Raw genomic sequence first — 19,820 nt, forward strand, 5'->3', positions numbered from 1 at the left:
AGCCACCCAGCTGCGAGTGGCAACCGTACGAACCAGGAACCCATTCATTCCTGTGTGCATCCCGCACCTTGGTAAAATTGCCCAGACAACCGCTGAAGTGGAACGGCACGTCAAACAAAGGCGATATGAGGCCATATGTAATAACCGACTGGGGTAGCGCAGGACATTCCGTGTTGGCTAAGCAGGGGAGCTTTCGACCTCCCTCTCCTCGTTATCGTGCAGGCTTTCTTCCTTGGGACATGAGAAGGGTTACAACGCCAAGTTTTTGGGGCGTTGTGGAGATCTCCCCACGCCTGATTTCTGATTGCAGGGCTTCCTCTCATGCGTTTCCAGAAGACAAGAAAAAAATTTTATGCCAAGCGACTTTGTTTCTTCCATAGAGTTGGGAGGGATCAGCAGCACTAAGGACTGAAGAACATCCTTGCGAATATGCTGGCTGCTAATTGGTCTTGGAGAGAGTTAGCAATATCGCGACTAGGGCGGATCTGGATGGTGGTAACCCGTCAGAGGCCCATTCTATCTCCCTGCACGAATGTGTCTCTCCCCATATCACCGCCTCTCGCCTGTCTCTTCTCGTTCCCTCTCATTCCCCTGTCAACTGTCTCTGGTGTCCCGGAGCACTGCCTAAAAAGACAAATGCGAGGAAGGATGAAGAACCCTCGCTAGACCCGGCCGTTCGAGTGACAGCGTGACTCGTCTTGCGCTGTGGGTCAGTTGTTAGAATGCCTCGCTGCTGGCTATGCGAGATTGCAGCCTGTCCCAACAGCCCTTGCAATCAGCCACGGTGGACACTCGAATCATTTTTCATGGCGACCTGGAACAGCTTGAGAAATGTTAGCATGGGAAGAAGTTCTTTTGTGGAGGTCGAGATATGCCTTTTCACGTGACATATCTCGGCGGAAGTTTTCGGGCCCCTGCTCATATATACAGAAATGTTGGTACCAAGAAGAGATACCAAGGAGAAAAGATTATACTAGGGAGAAAGGCTAAGAAGACACTCTCAGGAACGTCCAGCCACGGCGCAGAGTATATAACAAAAGGTTTGAGGCCGTGGCGAGTTAATTTATTCTAGGGGCTTTCTGGAAAAGACTACCACTCTGTATCCAAAAGTTCTAGCTTGGTTTTATCTCCTTCAAGGGTGGGAATGATAGGCTAAACGGGGGCATCTAAAACTCCAGATCCTGATGCACAAATCGTAGCATAGCGCCTTCCAACGGCCAAGGGTCAAGTATCTTTTCCAAGCTCTCCGGCCAGTCATCAAGCCATTGTAGTAAAGCAAAGGTAGCCGCAAATTCCCAGTACGTGGGATACCAGCCAGCTGTTTCCCAGTCAATAATGGCGCCAACTCTGTACCTTTTTGTAGATGATTCAGAATCAATAATTTGAATGATAATGTTTTGTGGGCATAAATCAGAATGAGTAAAAACGCTTCCATGGCCCTTGAGTGCAATGGGAAGATTGCGGGCGAAGAAGTCCGAAATCCACCCGTGTCTATTGTTCCCTGCCCAAATCTGCCGGGAGCGCTCAGCTATTGCAAGGTGGAAATCTTCTTCCCTTTCAAAAGGTCCTGTGATAGCAGGATTCTTTTCTCTCGAGTAGAAATATCGATGTGGCACTGGGCCTCCCATCACACCCCCAAAGAAGCCTTTAGGCGGAAGCGACCTGATTTCATCAAATATGCACCGAAGCTCCCCCAAGATGGACTTCTTATCAAAATTTGAAAGCGACGGCCAGAGTGATTGTAAATCTACCCCAGGTATGAATTGCATAATGATATATAGCTTCTCTCCCTCCCGGTACATCGCGTACAAACGTGGCGCTGGAATAGAGAGATGCTGTTCGATAAATAGCAACGCATGGCCTTCGTTTTCCAGTACGTAAGTGCCGTACTTAACAACATACTGGTCTCTAATAACAACGATGCGGCCGTCATAGCCAGGGCTGCGAATTGTCGGTAGCAACTTGGTTGCCGTCTCGATCTCCCGTTGAGTCGGGAGAGCGCTGGGCAAGAGGCTACCATCTTTATAATACGGCAAGGTAAGAGTAGACATTGTAGAGTAAACAAATTATTCCGAACCTGGGTTAGAGGAAAGGCTGGCTTTTGACTTTAAAATGTAACACGACAGCTGTCTTTCGATGACAGTTAACTATAAACTCTTAACTACAGAGTACAGAATATATAGCTATATCCCCAAGTCTAACACACCTATATTAATAAAGAACAATCAACTAGCAAAAGCTATTAATTGGAAAGTGTATAAGCCCGATATTGGCTCTTAATGCAGCGGAACTTCGTAAAACTTGCTTCAATTATAATTCCATGGACCCCAACTTACAACTCTTAAGCGCAAAGGGATGTTGACTCAGGACTGATCGCCCCATTAGTAGTATACTCCATCTTCGCAGGGATATTTTGCTGAGCCGCAGTACACTTACCAAGTACGTAGTTATATACCCAGCTGAAACCAATCATCACGGCAGTACACCATACTTATGTAGGTGAGCATAGCCGCAGCAAAAGTACTCTGTCAGAAGTATCCATATGCCAATGTAAATATACATATGAATGTATATGAGTACGTTATCCCACACTCTTATTTAGGCCCAGATGGGCAGTCATGGAAACCGGCTTGAATCACCCGAGAGTCCCTAGCTATCTCACGCCATGCCTGCCAATCGCAAAACACGATCAAAGCCAGCAGAAGGACGCCATTCTGAAGCAGCTTTTCCGATCGATAAGAATATGGTGTTGATATACCCCTTGAGACATTGTAGCCTGAGATCCGACAACACAGCTCTACCAGGAGAGTATCCACAGCGATGGCCTTAGTTATCAATACCCGTCAGGCCTTAGGGCAAATAGCACTTCACGTATAACTATAACAAGATAGCCTTGGAAATTGTTGGATCACATTATGTCCAACTAAATCCTCATTAGACATTAGGTTTTGTCTCTTGTGCCCAGGGACTGATAACTATTAGCATCCGTTACATAGTATTTCCTGTAGTGGCAGGTATTTTATCACTTTCCATGCCTCTCGTTTTAGGTGGTGGAGGGCGTGAAGTGAAGGGCAGAAGAGAGACATACGGCTGTAAAAATGAAAATTGTTGCGCAGAATAATTCTTCCCTGCGTTGCCAAACCCGTCATGTCACATGGATCGGATAAGTTATACTTCATGAAAATGACTACATAGGCTTTGTGGGTATGCATTGCAAGTTGGGATAAACCTGGTAGACAGGCACCGTTGACATGTCTCTCCCTGCTATATGTATCTCTCATATAGCTAGCGGCCCAACAAACCACCTAGCCGGCCTAGCCGACCATGAAAGGGCGCAGAGATACCTGGTAAAATAAGAGTGGACAGGAAGGAAAGAAAATAATAATAATAATAATAATAATACGGCTCCCTCTCAATCCATGCTTGGTGCCAGAGCCACAATGCTGAAGCCGGATGCATCAACCCCCTTCCCTGCATCGTTTTGATGCTTGAGAAACGCTCGAACCCCAAGCTCGAGAGCTTTCTCGCTCAGCCCGTCCTGGCCCTCGTCCAGAAGCCCTCGATCGATCGGGCCCTTCACCCCACCTTCCAAATCCCACAGATGGCCGTCCGAACCCCTCACGAAGCAGATGTAATGGAAACCACACTTGTCGTCAGGGGCCGGAACAGCACTGTCTCCCCTTCTCGCGGCCGAGCGATGTGCTCTTTCTAGCAGTGTGGAATCATATAGCAACTGGGCGCGTTCAGTAGGAGCCAGATCCACGGCTGTCTTAAACAACTTGTCTAGTTCAGATCCTGCGGGGATATATTCCCTTGCCTCCCCGTTGCTGATGCAGTGGATTAGAGCCATTAGCCCACAGGTATTCTTGATGGTCTGTCTAAACCACATCACGGGTTCGTCTGGTCCTGAGCCAGTGTATTCAGGCATGTTGTCAGTGCCCATACTTTCGCGAGTACGGACATAGACATCATGAGGACAGATGAAGATGAGGCCGTAGACAGGACGCGGGATAAAAGCCAGTAGGTCCGGGTCATCAATGCTGTAGATATCGTAGAACCCCAGCTTGGGAGACACGCCCAGCTCATGGATAAGGTGGGACATCACCTCTGGGTTGTTCTCTAACCTTGCTCATTATGGTTAGCAGAGGTCTCATATCGGGAGCTAAAATATATATTTTATAAAAAAAAGACGCTCATCCGTTGAATGTATATTATCCTGGAGACTGGGTAGTTTAGGAGACAACGGAGATAATACCTAGAGGAACCAGAGTCTTGACTCCATCGATGTACTGTATCTCCGCTGTGTTTGCGTCTGCCATGGTTGATATCTGACTGGGAGACAGGATAAGTAAAAGTCACGTATTATTTAGTCTGCTTAACTCTTTAAAGTACTATTGCTACCAGAAAACAGCTGAAAGAAGATGCGGTTGATGGTTTATTTGAAGCCATCAAGTTATGACGCGTTTCTTCTGCTGCCTGGTATGGGCTGTACATGATATATACCATTGTTACACCCACTTTAATGAAGATCATGTTTAGTCATATGAAATTTATACCATATGTGTATGATAATTACTTACAAGCCATGATTAAGGGCGAATCGAGTTCAGGGAGGACGAATAAATAAATATTTTTAATAAATATGATCGAGTAATATATACATTTGCAAGCAACTTAGAAAGCAAGATATTACGGTTTGAATTAATCATGTGAAGTGCACCGGGCCAACTTAATGCGTTTCTCGGATGCCCGGTAAGATGGACGGTTCAACTCCAACCTGAAGCCGTATATATTCATCAGCGCCCATGTTATTAAAGAACCATCTGGTAGTTTCTAACCCTAGTATTATTGTTAATTTTGCCCTTGTAACTATTTCGAAACTTATCTTCAAAATAACGAATAATCAAATATTATATTGAAAACAAAGGCTGGAGCAAGTCGGAGAACAAAGCTGTCAGATAACTACCTAGTCAGCCAATAACTACGCCGCCACTGATCAACTTTTCTACAAAGCTCTCTCTCCCACGGCAAAGTGTTAGCCTTCCTCCCTATTTCTCGCTGGATTTGCTCTTTATAACAAGGAGACTGATCTAGAGAATGTATGTAGTAACGAGCAAGCAGTTACACGCCAAATTTCCGGAGCTTTCAAGACATATTACCTTGTCTCCGACGGACATCAAGATTATGCATTATACAAAACAATTGTGAAGTTCTATATCAAAAATGAACTCTAGCCTATGAAGTGGCGCCCGTATATCACCGGCAAATAAGGATGAGCCTCGGTAGTTTCAGGAACAACTTCTCAACTGTGGAAACCGTTATACGCAACCTAATGATGATAGAAGAACCTGCCACCAGGGACACAGCTTTGCTCCAGAAACAAAAGAAAAGTCATGTCAGAAATCCCTTCCCAACCTGCTCTACCGTCTCCTCCTTTCTACGCTGTTGAGGGCGTTTACAATCTCAGGGATGTCGGTGGCTACGCCGTCTCCCCCACCACATCAGTACGGCGCAACTTCATCTATCGGTCGGCGCACCTATCAAGCATAACACCCACAGGAGCACAATCTCTCGTCGATGATCTAGGGGTGTCGTACATCTACGACTTCCGCTCCGAGGTCGAGATAGCCAGGTATCCGCTTGTAGACATACCGGGTACCACTTGCTGCCATGTTCCTGTTTTTAAAGACCAGGATGCAAGCCCTGCGAACCTGGCGTTAAGATATAAAGACTACGCTGCCGACGATGGCTCAGCAGGCTTCATCCGTGCATATAAGGATATACTTGGGAGCGGAGCAAAGTTCGCCTACAAGGTCGTTTTTGAACATATTCGAGACCAGCCTACGGAACCGTTACTGTTTCACTGCACGGCTGGGAAGGATAGGACGGGAGTGTTTGCTGCTCTGGTGCTGCGTCTTGCTGGTGTTGTGGATAATGAGGTTATTGGGAAAGAGTACGAGCTTACTGAGGCTGGGCTGAAAGGGCTTCGAGAGGACTTTATACAGAAGTTACTTCAACATCCTTCTGTTGCTGGGGATCGGGATGCAGCGTTGAGGATGACGAGTGCAAAGGCTGCTGCGATCATTGGAACTTTGGAATGGCTGGATGAAGAATACGGATCTGTGGAAGGATATTTGAAGAAAGAAATTGGATTCACCGACGATGACATAGAAAAGATCAAGAAGAACATTATTGCAGAAGGGGCTGGGATTCATTTGAATTAAAGGAAGAGCAAAAACGTTAGATTTCTTTTGTTATGTCATCTAGTATACATTTGTTTTGCGCACGGGGTTACAATTTTCACGCTCTGAAGCTAGAGTATATAATAGAAAAACATAGATGAATGCACTGCTTTGGAATCACCATTTCTCCCAGACACTATCTGGAAGTACACTGCGCATAACATGCCAGTGGCCGATTGCTCCCTGGAACTGCCAATAGGCGAGTTCCTTTGGCGCACTTGGACCCAAAGCATCGTCATTGCCCTGGGCATCCTTCGAGAAGGCATCCGGACTAAATTCAAGGCGCGGTATCAAGCTGTCCTTTCTCGAATAGGTTCCTAGATAGTCCTTGGGTTCGGGGATCCTGAATTTTATGGTACCCGGTGTTTTCTTGCAGAAGATAGTCATGTTCGTGAGGTCTCTTCTAGACGATGAGCCTGGTAATGGTTTATTATCACGGAATATCCTACACGACGAGAATGTGGAAGTGATAGCTCGGACAACCAGGCCAGCGAGTGGCAGGGCAATGTCACCAGCATAGTTCTGACATGCAGAGTTAGTTAAGAGCCTGTCACAACACATAGGCTAATACCACAGTTAAACTTACGATAGCAATAACACCCTCGTCGTCCAGCATGGTGTCAAGTCCTTGCATGAAATCCTGGGTGAACAGGTCCAATGGCTCCACACCCCCGGTGAAAACATCATGGATGATGTAGTCATACTTCTGAACAGGGGTCTCATGTCTAGCGCGGTCAACAAAAACCAGAGCATTTTCAATCACCGTGTTCACTTTCCGAGGGAATTCAAAATAATCCAAGGCTATCTGATGCACATTTGGATCAATCTCGACAACGGTAGTGTTGATTCCATGTGCAGCAAGAGCTGAAGGAGTTGTGCCAATGCCCAGCCCACTATGATTCACCTTGTTAGCCATATACCTTTAAAACCAAGAACATGGGCCAACTCACATAACTAGAGCACTTTTCTTTGAATCAGCCTTCTCCGGCTTATGAGAGTCTTTCTTGACCAATCTGACGGCCTCAAGAGCTGTAAAGACGGTGAAAACGGGGTCAGATACTTTGGCGTCTTTGGTCATAAAATGTGGCAGCCACTCTCCACCCAAAAGACTGTGGCCGCATCTCATCACTCGGAATTTGGCATCCGTATTTTCCAGAACGGATAAATATCCGGTTAAAGACTCCTGGCGGTGAAGCAAAGTAAAATTTTCTGCTTTGAGAGAAGCATTGAGTAGGTCTGTGTTGTACGGTAATGGAGCATGGTGGTTGAAAGTGGCTGTAAACAATAGGGAAGGTATCGCAAGAATAATCCATTTTGACGGTAGGAAAATGGCTTGAAGGGTGGCAATGATGAATTGAAGCCCCATGCTTGTCATCGCAAGGCTTGTTCCCAGATAGTAGGGCATAACCTGCTCAAATTTGGCCTTGGAGGCGTTAAAGAGAGCATATGCGGCCAGGATATTTCCTTGCTCCATGCCTTGCTTCAATCTGGGACTCAGGTTCAACTTCTGTATCAGGAGTCCTGGAATAACGATCGACATCGCAACCAGGGGAGCAAAGGTGAGTGCTTCCGTAAAGATGGGTCCCAGAACAGGTCCAAGGGTAGAACTGAGCTTGAACATAAAGAACTGAATGGTAGGAATGTAGAATGAAAGGATTGGTAGCGAGACCATCGGACGGGTGTATTTTTGAACCCAAGAGTGACAGAGTGAGCCCGCCGCCGCTGCGATCAGTGTAGTTGCAGTGTGGTATTTGCCAGCGGGCGCGGAGCCGTATACAGGAGCAAGCGTCAGCTGAGATACATAAGAATAAGCCCCAGCAAGGCCTATCGCAGCCGCTCCCATAGTAGCAGCTAGAAACAACTCTGGCAGCGAAGACTTCTTCCCCTCTACAGCTGCCGGCCTGCGGACAGCTACGTTGGTTGCTGGAGTCGATGCACCAGGCTGACTCTTGCCAGCTGCCTGCTTCGACGGCGTCGGCTTTGGTTTCGCCATGGCTAACAGCTTGCTGTGTTTCAAAGATCTTGTCAAGCTGGCCTTATCGAAGTGTACCAGGCCCAAAGGGACGTGACTGGGCAAGTCAATGTACCAAAGCACAAGAACAAGAACACAAGTTAACTACACCGTGGCCATAAATGCGAACAAACAAGAGGAACAACAGACCTTCCAATTCCTCGGTGTTGGAAGTTGAAATCTGTTCACAAACACCAACGAGTTTTTGGTATATAAAGCGTTTGATGTTGGCTTGTTTAGGCTCTGACACGCGCCCCCCACCTGTAGCCGCTCACGTGGAGAAAGCCCGAAGACAGCCGCGCTACCCCAGACGCGCCTAAAGTGGCAAGTCATGACATTAAATGTAAAGGAAGACACGAAAGAAGGTATAGATGTAGATAGACGATGGTAAATGACGGAGATAGGTAGGAATAGACAGAGCAGATGAGAATCTGACTCGAGGATCTCTGGTAGTCTCAATCAACTAAGGAAGAAATCAACTATACAGATGGCATGGAATACAAGCAACGATTCAGTAACTGGAGTAAACAGATATATTCACGTCTATTTGCTTGTTGAAAGACTTCTTGAGCCTCGATAGTTTGGAGGCTCAAATCTGACATCACAGTGCTTGGCATTTTTTCCAACCGCAGCCAATATCAAAGATAAAAAACTGCTATTAAAAATATATCAATACCCCTTCAGTCAAATGGAACTCAGTAAAGATAAATGACAATGCCATTCTTCCCCATAAACACGGGCATAGACCTTTCTCGGGCTCGAGAGAGGCCAAACAGGCCAGGGTTCTCATCTCAGGGCGAGAAGCAGAGATACAACCCAACACCAAAGAACCCTCCAGCGTCTATACAGATTAAAAACAGACGAAAACGATATCTAGAGCTGCACCCTGAATATTTCTCTCCGGCCCTGGAACTAGCGGGTAATCACTCGTCATGCACACCTACATTTACATCCACACGGCTAAACTAACAGACACCAGACCCCCTTCTCTACGACCGACTAATCCGACGTTTCCAAACGTCCAGCGAGCGTGAAGCCGAGGGCCGTCAGAAAGGCCACTCTGGCACCCTAGAAGCAGACCTAGAGCGCGCAGAAGCCAAGATGGAAGCCCTGGCTCATCCGGACCCAAGCTCGCTGCTCACATATACCCGTGGACCGAACGGCGAAATCCTAGCAGAAGACAGAGACGAGATACCATCCTCCAAGCAGGAAGGCGCAGAGCGATGGCGGTACGAGATGGAAATGAGATTTGTCAAGGGGGCAGATGACGAATTTGAGTATTCGGTCGTAGATGAGTGTGAGGAGTATGATGATTTAACTGAGGAGCAAGAGAAGTACTTTGACGACGAGGAGCCAGAGTGGATTATCGAGGAAGGAGAAAGCAAGGAGTCGTTGAAGGGAGAGACGGGGATTCAGGATTTTTGACCGGGTTGGTTATCTTTTTGACAAGGGAGGAGAATTGGCTCTGGAAGGGTTGGACTGCTTCCCGTTTTCCATCATACATTCACACCGCCTGCAAGTGGGTGGGAGGATTCTTATCCAGGCTACGAGAGGGGTTCATGCTCATGCATGTCATGTATCACTGCATCATGACATCAGGCATGTCTGCGTCGTGCGAACCGGTGCCAGGTATCCAAGATGAACGGCATGACTACCTACCAGCATTACCCACGGCCATTCACAACGCCGGTCTTTGGCGTGCAAAGCCCGAGACCAATTATACCATGCCACATACTAGTTACATTATTACCAGGCATCCCGTTCGTAAGGGGGTTGGTTTGGTCACTGATCCTGTTGGTCTACCGGGGGAGGGTGAACCAGGGGGTTTATACTAGGTGACAGATGTAAATATCGATAGCTCGCTGGTCGTATAGCTGGTGGTTAACGTAATTCACCACTCAGCGAACACCCATCAAAAATTTTCAAACTCCCACCGCTTACCACTTCCAACGTCTACAAAATACCTTCTGAATAATTACAGCAGCGTAAGGTAGGCAAAAAGGAGGCTTAGAGGCTCAAAAGGCGCTAGAGAAAGGCAAAAGCTCCTTCATCTGCCAAATCAGGTAAAAAGGTGTCTACCAAAGAGTACAGTATATGCCGTTCAGCCAAATGATTATGACGTTTGTCATCCTGTGTACCGCTTATATAGGCTGTGCAGTGCCCTCATATCGTTAGGCATATATGATGTAGCCAAGGGCAAGGCAGATGCTGGCATGACAAGAGTCTACTCCTGCTCCTTCGGTGCCTAATTTATGAGCCATTAAGCCCAACATACATGTATTTTCCCAATCTAACAAATTTATATGTAATTTGAAACCTATCTATCGTTTATAATAACCCTGATTACTTGGTTACGGTGTGGCTGTTGAGATAGTTGATACATAGTATACTGAACGCTGTCTAGTTATGAGGAGCGATATGAATGTGGAGCACGTGACTAGGAAGCTGTAGTGATGATCGTTGAGTCAGAGGTTAGCTATCGGGAACTGCAAATACATTGTGTGGCAACAAAAACAACACCACCAACTCCCACAAGCGGCAGAGATCAGGCTACAGGTCACAGTTACCTGAGGCGATTATCATGGGCACCCTATCTCTTCAGGGCCTTGAGTCCCTTCTCCAGTCGCTGGGGGCCGCGGTTCCAGTACCGCAGTTCCCGCGCACTAATGTTCTTGCCAATCCAACTGATATTTACCGTTCCTATGTGGTTGATGCCATTCAAAAGCTCACAGGATGTGATGAGGGAGTTGCATACGATGCGGTGCAATGGGCGAGCGCAGCGACGAATGCTGACCTTATGCTTGTAACTGCCCGTCTGAAGTTGAAAGGAGTCGATCTAAAACAATTGGCACAGGATCTGGTGTCTAAGGTACTATTTTCCATGCATCTATAGTATCTATAAACATTTTAGCTGATATGGTTTCCGACTAGTTCCCACCCATGCCGCTTCTCAGACAGCCTGTCGCCAATGGGATATTCATACCAATTTCTTTCTCTCCAGACACTTTGCCTAGCTTGATCCTACCCTTTATATTTGATCGTCGAGCTTCATATGGATCGAATCGCCTTCTCGGCCTAAAGGACTCGAAAGACGAAGGCGCTGGTAAGAAAAAGGTTATAGTCGAATTCTCATCACCAAACATCGCCAAGGAATTCCATGCTGGTCATCTGCGGAGCACAATTATCGGCGCTTATATTTCTAACTTGTATGAGAGCATGGGCTGGGATGTAGTTAAATTGAACTACTTGGGGGACTGGGGTAAACAATTTGGCCTCCTCGCAGTTGGCTGGGAGAGGTTTGGGTCGGAGGAACTCTTCGCAAAGGAGCCCTTAAAACATCTCCTCGACGTATACGCAAAGATCAACGCTTTGTTTGCGCCGGAAAAAGAGGCTAGCGAGAAGGCTCGAGACAATGGCGAGGATACTTCTGAAATTGAAAGTAAGGGGCTATTCGCTGAGAGAAATGCCTTCTTTCAAAAAATGGAAGACGGCGACCCGGACGCAATTTCATTATGGAAACGGTTCCGAGAAGTCAGCATCGAGCGCTATATCTCGACATATGCCCGCCTGAACATTAAATTCGACGTGTATTCTGGCGAATCCACCGTAAAGCCACAAACAGTTCAGAAAGCGGAGTCTCTTCTTAAGCAGCAGGGAATTTATACAGAGGATAACGGCTCTTGGATAATCGATTTCAAAAAGCACGGCGCCCCTAACTTAGGTGTTGCGGTTGTGAGAACGCGAACCGGGACGACGACATATTTACTACGCGACATTGCCGCTGTCTTAGAGAGGGTGGAGAAGTATAAATTTGACAAAATGATCTACGTCGTATCCACCGAGCAGGATCTATACTTCCAACGTCTTTTCAAAACAATTGAACTCATGGGACATCCAGAAGTGTCTTCCAAACTCGAACACATTAACTTTGGAAAGGTCCAAGGGATGTCATCCCGACTAGGGACTGTGAAACTATTGGGCGATATACTTGATGAATGCGGCAGCGCGATGCACGATGTTATGCGAAAGAACCCTTCTAAATACGACCAGGTCGAAAATCCCACCTGGGTTGCAGATGTCTTGGGAATCACGGCGGTTATGGTTCAGGATATGGCTGGGAAAAGAATCCATAACTATCCATTTGACATTGCCAAGATGACATCCTTTGAAGGTGATACCGGTCCGTATCTCCAATACGCCCACGCAAGACTCTGCTCTATCGTGCGTAAGGTCAATATTGATCTTAAGGACATCACTGCCGCAGACTTCTCTTTATTGAAGGAGACACATGCTATCAGTATACTTCGACTTATGACTCAATATCCTGAAGTCACAAACAACGCCTTGAAAACGTTAGAGCCTACAACCATTCTCACATACCTCTTCCGCCTTGCACATCAAGTTTCCTCCGGATACGATGTAATCAAAGTTATCGGTGCCGAAAGCCACGAAGTCACTGTTGCACGGCTGGCCCTATATGAAGGAGCTCGCCAGGTTTTAGAGAATGGGATGCGACTTCTAGGATTTACCCCTGTTGAAAGGTATTACTGCAGCCCTTCCCTGAGCGTTTTACTTTTATCTAACCAGACTATAGAATGTAACGGTGCCCTGCGTTGATATCACTCTCAGGGTGCGGAGTTTTCAATGTGGAATCAAACTTCCTCATCAAAGTGGCGCATGTAACTGTGGATTGGATTATAAATCTTGGTGACGTTATTTTACTTACGACCAACGAATAGCTAGGTTGTTAGGCGGCTACACACTCGAGGGACCTTGGATCACTCTTAGCGCAGTTACATAGTTTTGTGTGTTTCGGAAGGTTGATCATCCGCCGGTCAAGCTATACGGCCGAGCTGAGAACCTCGGCCCACTTAAATAACCAACTTAATAACAAGCCAGCTAGCTATCAGTCACCTAAGTCCTCGATGTTCTAGGCAAAATACCCATTGCTAACCTGTCTACCCTTAACACTGTTCAACATGGCCGACGACAATACAAAGGATGTGAAAATCACCCTCTACTGGTAGGCCTGTTAAATTAGTTAACTACTCATTGACTTAATTCGTTAAAACATTGCTAACATCTTGCATCCAGGCTGGAGCAATCCCGGGCGCAGCGCATCCTATGGCTACTAGAAGAGCTCAAACTGCCTTATGAGCTGAAGCGGTTTAAGCGCAACAAAGACCTACTAGCTGACCCCAAGTTAAAGGAGATTCACCCCCTGGGAAAGTCGCCTATGATATCAATCGAGGCGCCTAAGCTTGAGAAACCGCTTGTTCTGGCGGAGTCTGGTTTGATTGTTGAGTATCTAACGGAACATTTCGGGCCAGCTCTCATCCCCAAACGATATAGGGATGGCTGCGAAGGGTCCGTTGGTGGCGAGACTGACTCGTGGCTACGGAACAAGTACTTCATTCACTATGCGGAGGGGAGCCTGATGCCTCTATTCTTAGTGCAGCTTGTGGTCGACAGTAAGCCTGCGTCCGATGGTCAGGGTTTAGTATCTAAGACTAACATAACTGCGGCAGGGATTCGAAACGCACCTGTGCCATTCTTCCTTAAACCGATCACTAGGGGCCTTGCAGAAAAAGTCGAGGAGTCATATCTAAGGCGCAGTATAAAACTGAACCTCGACTTCCTAGAGGATCAGCTAAAAACGTCTCCGGGAGGTGGCCGATACATATGCGGAGATGAGATCAGCGGGGCGGACATCATGATGAGCTTCATGATGGAACTCGCTTCTGTGAGCAAAGCGATGACCGAAGAGACGTACCCTGCTCTGAATAAGTACCTGGGGAATCTAAGGGAGCGAGAGGCTTACAAGAAGGCCGTGGACCTCATAGTCGAGCTAGAGGGTAGCTGTGAGGTCATCCCTAGATAAGCTGAGACTGCCATGGACCGGTCTGAAGGATATTAAATGCAAAGCTAAGAAAGCAAAGGAAGCAGAGCACCTTCGACCTCTAGATCTACCACCCATCTTGACGAGCCAATTCTATATGATATGGCAACACCATTTGCGCCACTACACTATATCCGGCGCGGGGTCTTATATTAATAAAGAACTGATTGATAGTCTTTGTAAGAAAGCCCAGGATAGATATATACATAGAGTGACGGTCATGTGTTCCTGTTTTTATAAGTAGTCCTTCTGTTAGTTCTAGAAAAGCAATCAACAGTTCTGTCTTTCAAGTCGCCCTGCATCAGCCTCTTGAGCCTTTACACTCCCTACCACGGTTCTGCTCACTCTTCCATCACGCTGTACATACTATGTAGTATACTCACCCGCTCAGCATGGTGTCTGGTTAGAGTTCATTAGTCAGAGTTTAGTCAGCTGCTTAGTCACGGCGTAGTCAACGTAATCTGCGGCATATCAGTTACTGAGTATATCATGTATATTATACTATTAAATTAGTACAAGTATAAGCGAATACGTATATTAATAATGATATTTAGCCCGGGGGCACTGTATATGCATATATGTACGTTCGGTGGGCGAAGATATGGAGTAAAGAATTATTATTTTTTTCCATTTTTTTTCTTATCTCTGTTTGCGTTTTTTACACGGTCTGTGGATGCTATTTACTGTCGTTGTATAATAATCGGCTCAAAGCCATGCTGTATCCTCGAAGCTGAAACCAAAAAAGGCCATACACATACGTCCATCCCAGGCGATAAACAATACAAGGTAGAATGGAACAAGAGTGTAAGAAGAGGGAACAATTAGAAATAGTAAAGTGAAAGCGCCTCCATTACAAACGTAAACGTAAACGACAACGCTTCCCAACCCAAGGCACGCACATATCAACCAATCAGTCAAGGATATGAAGATAGAAAAGACATGGAAAGAAGCGAATGGTATCAAGCTAGACTGGTATATGGATATGGAGAAAAGAGAATATACGGGACGACTAAAGGCAAAGTCATAAACAGAGAAGTTTTGAACGGGAGGGACGAGAAAATGTTTCCCCATGCGTAAGCGGAATCAGAGACATAAGAAATAGAAAAACAGTAGGTATATCATGCGGTATGTGAAGAGGAATGAAGGTACAGATATAAAAGCAAGACGCGGGAATATCGACATGAAGATGGAAGTGAACAGAGGATAAAAGAAAACAGTCAAGGCGGCACTGCAACGCCGTTTCGTTGAGTGCTCTTCCAGGCCTGAGGATTTGTGTTGCCATTTGCACTACCATTTGATGCCGTCTTGGTAACTACGGGGGATCTCCTCGTTGTCACAGATGTAGGTGATCCGGTGCCGACGCCGGACGTAGAAGGGCCTGCCTCCGTCTTTGGAACAATCGTTGTTGTAGAGCTGACTGTTGATGAGGAATCATCGGCACCGGCGTGCGTGGCGTCGCCGTAGATGGCAGCAGCGGCTGCTCGGGGTTTGGACTGTAGATTCGCGCTGCTCGATTTACCCAGCACCGTCTTGAGGGCGTTAGTTTTTCGAAAAGGAGTATCTGCAGCTGCGAAGCTAGGGTTGGCGTTTTCTTTCCCCCTTTTGTAGGCAGCCGAATCGTGGGATGCGTCGTGGAAGCCGCGCCACTTTCTCCAGCCTTCAAAGTCGATTAGAGCTTGCATGCAGCCCCATTCTGTAACTTTTTGTTCGAGCCAGACGATGTTTACGGGCTGTGTAGTTGTTAGTTTAACGAGATATTTGTATATGTCTCTAGCAGAAAGAGCATACCTTGGTCAAGAAGTCGTTGCAACCTGCAGCCAACGCTTCATGTCTGTCACTCTGCAAGCTGCTTGCGGTCAGAGCAACAATGATAACGGGACTCTTAAACTGGTTTTCCTTGTTCAGCAAGTCCTCGGGCTTAACTTCTTCTGAATGCGGCTCTGACTTTGGTGTCTCGGAGAGCGAGGGTGAGGTGGGTGGCGAGCCAACCATGGACGCAGAATAAGATGGGCCAGACACCGATCGCTGGAACACCCCGATATTGTTGACTCGTTCTAATCGTCTGATCTCTCGGGTTGCCTCTAGGCCACTCATGACAGGTAATTGGATGTCCATCAAGACAAGATGAAAACCGCCTTCTCGCCACTTATTCACGGCTTCACGACCATTCATGGCAGTCTGCCAGCGGACTTTGAGACGTTTCATGAAAGCTTCGAGGAGCTTCAGGTTGATCGTGTTATCTTCGACAATGAGGACGTTGATCGGTGGTATTGCGCCGTCGAGCAGTGAGGTAGGTAACGTGTTGGAATTCGAGCTGCGGTTTTTGTTCAACTTTTCAAGTCCCTTGGGACGAGGAGAGGAGACACGAGATGGGGGTGAGGCGGATTTGGGAGCTTGTTCACAAGGGATAGCGGGCGGAGTGGCTGCAGAGGGAGGTGAGGAAGCAGTAGTTACCCCGTTTGCCGGAGGATTCACTGAATCTACATGTGTGAATCGACCCCGAGTTAACGATAATCCTTCGATGCATTCGATATATTATCAAGTAAAGCGAAAAAAAAAAAAAAAAAAAATTGAAAATGAAAGAAATACGTACCGTTGGTAGACGGCGACGGTATGGAGCCAGGGCCGGTCTGGGAGCTGGCATATTGATGATAGCTACCCCGATGCTGAGGTTGTTGCCATGGCCCTCTGCATCCCGGAGACGGAATCGGAGGTACCTGGCCGGTATGGATAACCTGCATGGAGTTCGGATGCGGCGCAGTCATGGAGTCTTTCAGGGTAGCGCTGTTTGGTGTGATCATATGCATTGGCGGGAAGTATCCGGACTGTTCGACGCGGGAATCGTCTGTGTGAGTGTAAGGGGTAAGAGGGGATGCCTTTGGGGTGCGTCGTGCCGGGACTTCGATGATGAGGGCTTCATCTATCGTCTGACCACCAGGGTAGAAATGATCGAGTGTTCGGGTAAGCGGTTCTTCTGGACCCAGAACACGTTCCTGATGGCCGTGTCTGCTCGACGGTTCTCGCTGGATGAGTCTAATGACGATATCGGGCGAGTCGATGGTTCGACCGAGGGAGTTGGCGTATTTCTTCAGGATAGAATCCCGCAAGTCGTCGACCAGGTCTTCCTCTGTGACCAGGACGAGCGTTGGCGAGGAGCCAGGCCGCTTGACCCATACTTTTCGGTTGATCATGTCGAACTGGATGGCAGGTGTTGAACGGGGGAAGTATTCAGCGCCACTGGTATACGGTGGTTCAAGAAGGGTGTTTATCAGCCTCTGCTGTGATGCAGGAACGAGGGACTGCCGTCTGACAGCGAGTGTAGGTCGGCGAGGGCCCTTTTGATCAGAAGAATTCTGGGGGCTTCTGCCTGAAATCGGAGATGCGGGTGAGGGGATGCCCTGACGAGACTCGTCGAGTGTGTTTAACGGTCGAGGAGAACCGCTTATGCTTCCTCGAGGGTTGAACTGTCGCTGAGCGCGATTCTGAAGCTGTGAGGGATCCTGAATCCCTGGCGATGCAAAGCTGTAGTCCTCGAACCGCCTGGCGGAGACCGTATCTTTCCCACTGTCAACGCTGACAAGTCTTGCGCGAGCCAGAGGCGGGTTGGGAGAAGCGGGAGACTCGATCAACGGAGAAGGCACCTGTCTCGTCGTAGACCGTACAGCTGTAGCAATTGGTTGCTGTTGCAGTTGTTGTTGTTGTTGTTGCAGTATCTGTTGCTGCTGTGCTGGTGGTGGAGTCCGCGACGGATTGGACAGCGACAGAGCTCTATTGGGCCGCGAATCAACGCCCAATCTCTGGCCCTTCAGCGCCAGGTGTCCATCTGCCTCGCCTGGCGACTTTTGAGCAACGGTAGTCTCGACAGGTCGAGTGCGCCGTGTAGCTCTGGTCGCTGTAGGAGTGGGCGTAATAGCAGTGGCAGAGGCAGAAGCAGAAGCTACTTCGCCAGCGACGGCCGGCTGGGTGGCGAGCGAGTGCCAGGAAGACGAGCGGGGGACGGCGTCGTCGTCTTCAGCGCCAGGCTCTTCTCTCTCTCCGGCGGTGACAGCGTCTCTGGAGATGCTGCCGTGGGTGATGCTGGTGGGCGAGGGAGTCGGCGTCGTCGAAGTCACTGAAGTCGAGGTGGTGGAGTCCGAAGCGGCGTTCTTGGCGGAAGACGACGACGGGCGGCGCAGAAGGGCCGTCAAGCGGGAGAACCTACGCTCTTTTTCCACCGGCATCGTCTCAGCGGGAGAGCCTGCGACCATCAGCCTGGTAGCTGAGAGACGGCAGAGACAAGATGCAGAGATGCAGAGGCCAGCAGAGAGGATAAAGACACAGACTGATAGAAAGGACGGTCTAGACGATAGACATGGTGCAGCAGCGGGAGGACGGCATGGCCCGTCTAAGCGAGATTGAAGCTTGATGGCCGTCAAGAGTAGAGGAAGAGAGAGAGAGAGTAGGGATCCGTCTTGTTGATTTGACAGCTTTACTGACAGGATTTAGTTAAACCACGATGGTTAGGGGCGTCAGACAGCAAGCCATACAAGAAGAGCAAGCCTGGCCTGGGGGGAAGGAGTTTATAGCAACGATGTCAGACTGCTGCAGAAGAAAAAAGACCGGCAGAAATGACATGTGGAATTGGCAGAAGATAGACAGAAGTCAGAAGGCAAAGAGAGAGTGTGTGAGAGAGAGAGAAAGGGCAGGGATGGAGCCGGTGTTCATGGGATATGTTTCACTCGCCCCGGCCTTTGCCTTAAGTCTACGGATCTATCTCTTCTCTTGCTTTCTTTTTGCCCTGCTTTTTTATCTTTACGCTCCCATTAGCTTGCTTCGCTGGGCTGACGAGGCTGGGCAGAGCTCGACGTCCAACCCGTGGAGTTCGCCACAAGATCGGGGCGTAAGTTGATCCGCACAGGGATGCATACAATACGACCTTAGTTTACTGACAGCATGGGCTCCCTGAGCAGCGACCGTTACCCTACATAGTATGCTCAGAAAGGAGATCGGGAGAGTATCACGATCAGGATGTCATAATTTTGATATGAAAGGTCACGGAGGACAGAGTACAGCAGACCGAACGACTATAAGTAGGAAGAGAAAAAGAAACGAGAGCAAAAAGAAAAAAAAAGAAACATGAAAAGATGTATCTCTGGGTCTGCGGCTAAATATTTTATCTATAGGAAACATCTTGCCATTTCTCCAACTTGACGCAAGTTTCCGTTCGTCTACTCGACCTCTCGTCTGATGAAGCAGACCGCCTCTCCTGGCCATCGTCTCGCTTCAGAAGAAGCTTTCTGTTCCTGACCCGCCAGACTATCGTGGCTGGCCACAATGTCGGGTTCTTAAAACGAGCTGTTTCGGACCTGTCAGTTCTTGGGTCTGGGGAAAAAAAGGGAGATGAGATGGAACTCATAATGTGATATTATACAGTACGCCACTTGGCCTATTATGACAAATACCTCCTTCGGCGGCTACGCCTTGTGTTATCTGCAGCTTCTCAAGAGTCGACAGTCAACCTACCAAGAGAACAAGGCGCCGAAACTATCGATGCTCAAAAAATATCCAGCCTATGGAGTAACTAGCGATCAGGCCTTTTCGATAGGTAAAATAAATCAACAGATTAGCTCACTTATACCGATCACACGGCAGTGTCGTCTCCATAGCTCCCAGGATGCAGGAACGGTCG

At 47.9% G+C, this 19,820-nt stretch overlaps 9 protein-coding genes across 9 annotated transcripts; 5 read left to right on the forward strand and 4 right to left on the reverse strand.

Moving 5' to 3' along the window:
* Nucleotides 1-1,166: 1,166 nt before the first annotated feature.
* Nucleotides 1,167-2,051, reverse strand: MCYG_01627 (phosphotransferase family protein; the record flags this gene model as incomplete). The annotated part of the gene is made up of 1 exon (XM_002848647.1): nt 1,167-2,051. One exon carries the CDS (start codon nt 2,049-2,051, stop codon nt 1,167-1,169), a length of 885 nt encoding a protein of 294 aa, XP_002848693.1.
* A 1,361-nt stretch (nt 2,052-3,412) lies between these two features.
* On the reverse strand, nt 3,413-4,319 carry MCYG_01628 (ubiquitin C-terminal hydrolase L3; the record flags this gene model as incomplete). The annotated part of the gene is made up of 2 exons (XM_002848648.1): nt 3,413-4,128; nt 4,256-4,319. 2 exons carry the CDS (start codon nt 4,317-4,319, stop codon nt 3,413-3,415), a joined length of 780 nt encoding a protein of 259 aa, XP_002848694.1.
* A 1,074-nt stretch (nt 4,320-5,393) lies between these two features.
* MCYG_01629 (conserved hypothetical protein) lies at nt 5,394-6,219 on the forward strand (the record flags this gene model as incomplete). The annotated part of the gene is made up of 2 exons (XM_002848649.1): nt 5,394-6,122; nt 6,172-6,219. 2 exons carry the CDS (start codon nt 5,394-5,396, stop codon nt 6,217-6,219), a joined length of 777 nt encoding a protein of 258 aa, XP_002848695.1.
* Nucleotides 6,220-6,359: 140 nt separating this feature from the next.
* Nucleotides 6,360-8,235, reverse strand: MCYG_01630 (spermine/spermidine synthase family protein; the record flags this gene model as incomplete). The annotated part of the gene is made up of 3 exons (XM_002848650.1): nt 6,360-6,764; nt 6,829-6,967; nt 7,193-8,235. The coding sequence occupies 3 exons, from the start codon at nt 8,233-8,235 to the stop codon at nt 6,360-6,362; spliced, it is 1,587 nt and encodes a 528-aa protein (XP_002848696.1).
* A 732-nt stretch (nt 8,236-8,967) lies between these two features.
* On the forward strand, nt 8,968-9,678 carry MCYG_01631 (conserved hypothetical protein; the record flags this gene model as incomplete). The annotated part of the gene is made up of 2 exons (XM_002848651.1): nt 8,968-9,172; nt 9,233-9,678. The coding sequence occupies 2 exons, from the start codon at nt 8,968-8,970 to the stop codon at nt 9,676-9,678; spliced, it is 651 nt and encodes a 216-aa protein (XP_002848697.1).
* A 1,156-nt stretch (nt 9,679-10,834) lies between these two features.
* MCYG_01632 (arginyl-tRNA synthetase) lies at nt 10,835-12,854 on the forward strand (the record flags this gene model as incomplete). Its single annotated transcript, XM_002848652.1, has 4 exons — nt 10,835-11,122; nt 11,185-11,356; nt 11,486-12,794; nt 12,848-12,854. 4 exons carry the CDS (start codon nt 10,835-10,837, stop codon nt 12,852-12,854), a joined length of 1,776 nt encoding a protein of 591 aa, XP_002848698.1.
* A 378-nt stretch (nt 12,855-13,232) lies between these two features.
* MCYG_01633 (glutathione S-transferase) lies at nt 13,233-14,134 on the forward strand (the record flags this gene model as incomplete). Its single annotated transcript, XM_002848653.1, has 3 exons — nt 13,233-13,276; nt 13,348-13,724; nt 13,782-14,134. The coding sequence occupies 3 exons, from the start codon at nt 13,233-13,235 to the stop codon at nt 14,132-14,134; spliced, it is 774 nt and encodes a 257-aa protein (XP_002848699.1).
* Nucleotides 14,135-15,369: 1,235 nt separating this feature from the next.
* On the reverse strand, nt 15,370-18,372 carry MCYG_01634 (response regulator mcs4; the record flags this gene model as incomplete). The annotated part of the gene is made up of 3 exons (XM_002848654.1): nt 15,370-15,882; nt 15,941-16,575; nt 16,746-18,372. The coding sequence occupies 3 exons, from the start codon at nt 18,370-18,372 to the stop codon at nt 15,370-15,372; spliced, it is 2,775 nt and encodes a 924-aa protein (XP_002848700.1).
* Nucleotides 18,373-18,647: 275 nt separating this feature from the next.
* Nucleotides 18,648-19,554, forward strand: MCYG_01635 (uncharacterized protein; the record flags this gene model as incomplete). Its single annotated transcript, XM_002848655.1, has 2 exons — nt 18,648-19,031; nt 19,315-19,554. 2 exons carry the CDS (start codon nt 18,648-18,650, stop codon nt 19,552-19,554), a joined length of 624 nt encoding a protein of 207 aa, XP_002848701.1.
* Nucleotides 19,555-19,820: the final 266 nt, after the last annotated feature.

This window comes from Microsporum canis, genomic scaffold (assembly GCF_000151145.1).
Source record: "Microsporum canis CBS 113480 supercont1.2 genomic scaffold, whole genome shotgun sequence".
Classification (NCBI taxonomy): domain Eukaryota; kingdom Fungi; phylum Ascomycota; class Eurotiomycetes; order Onygenales; family Arthrodermataceae; genus Microsporum; species Microsporum canis.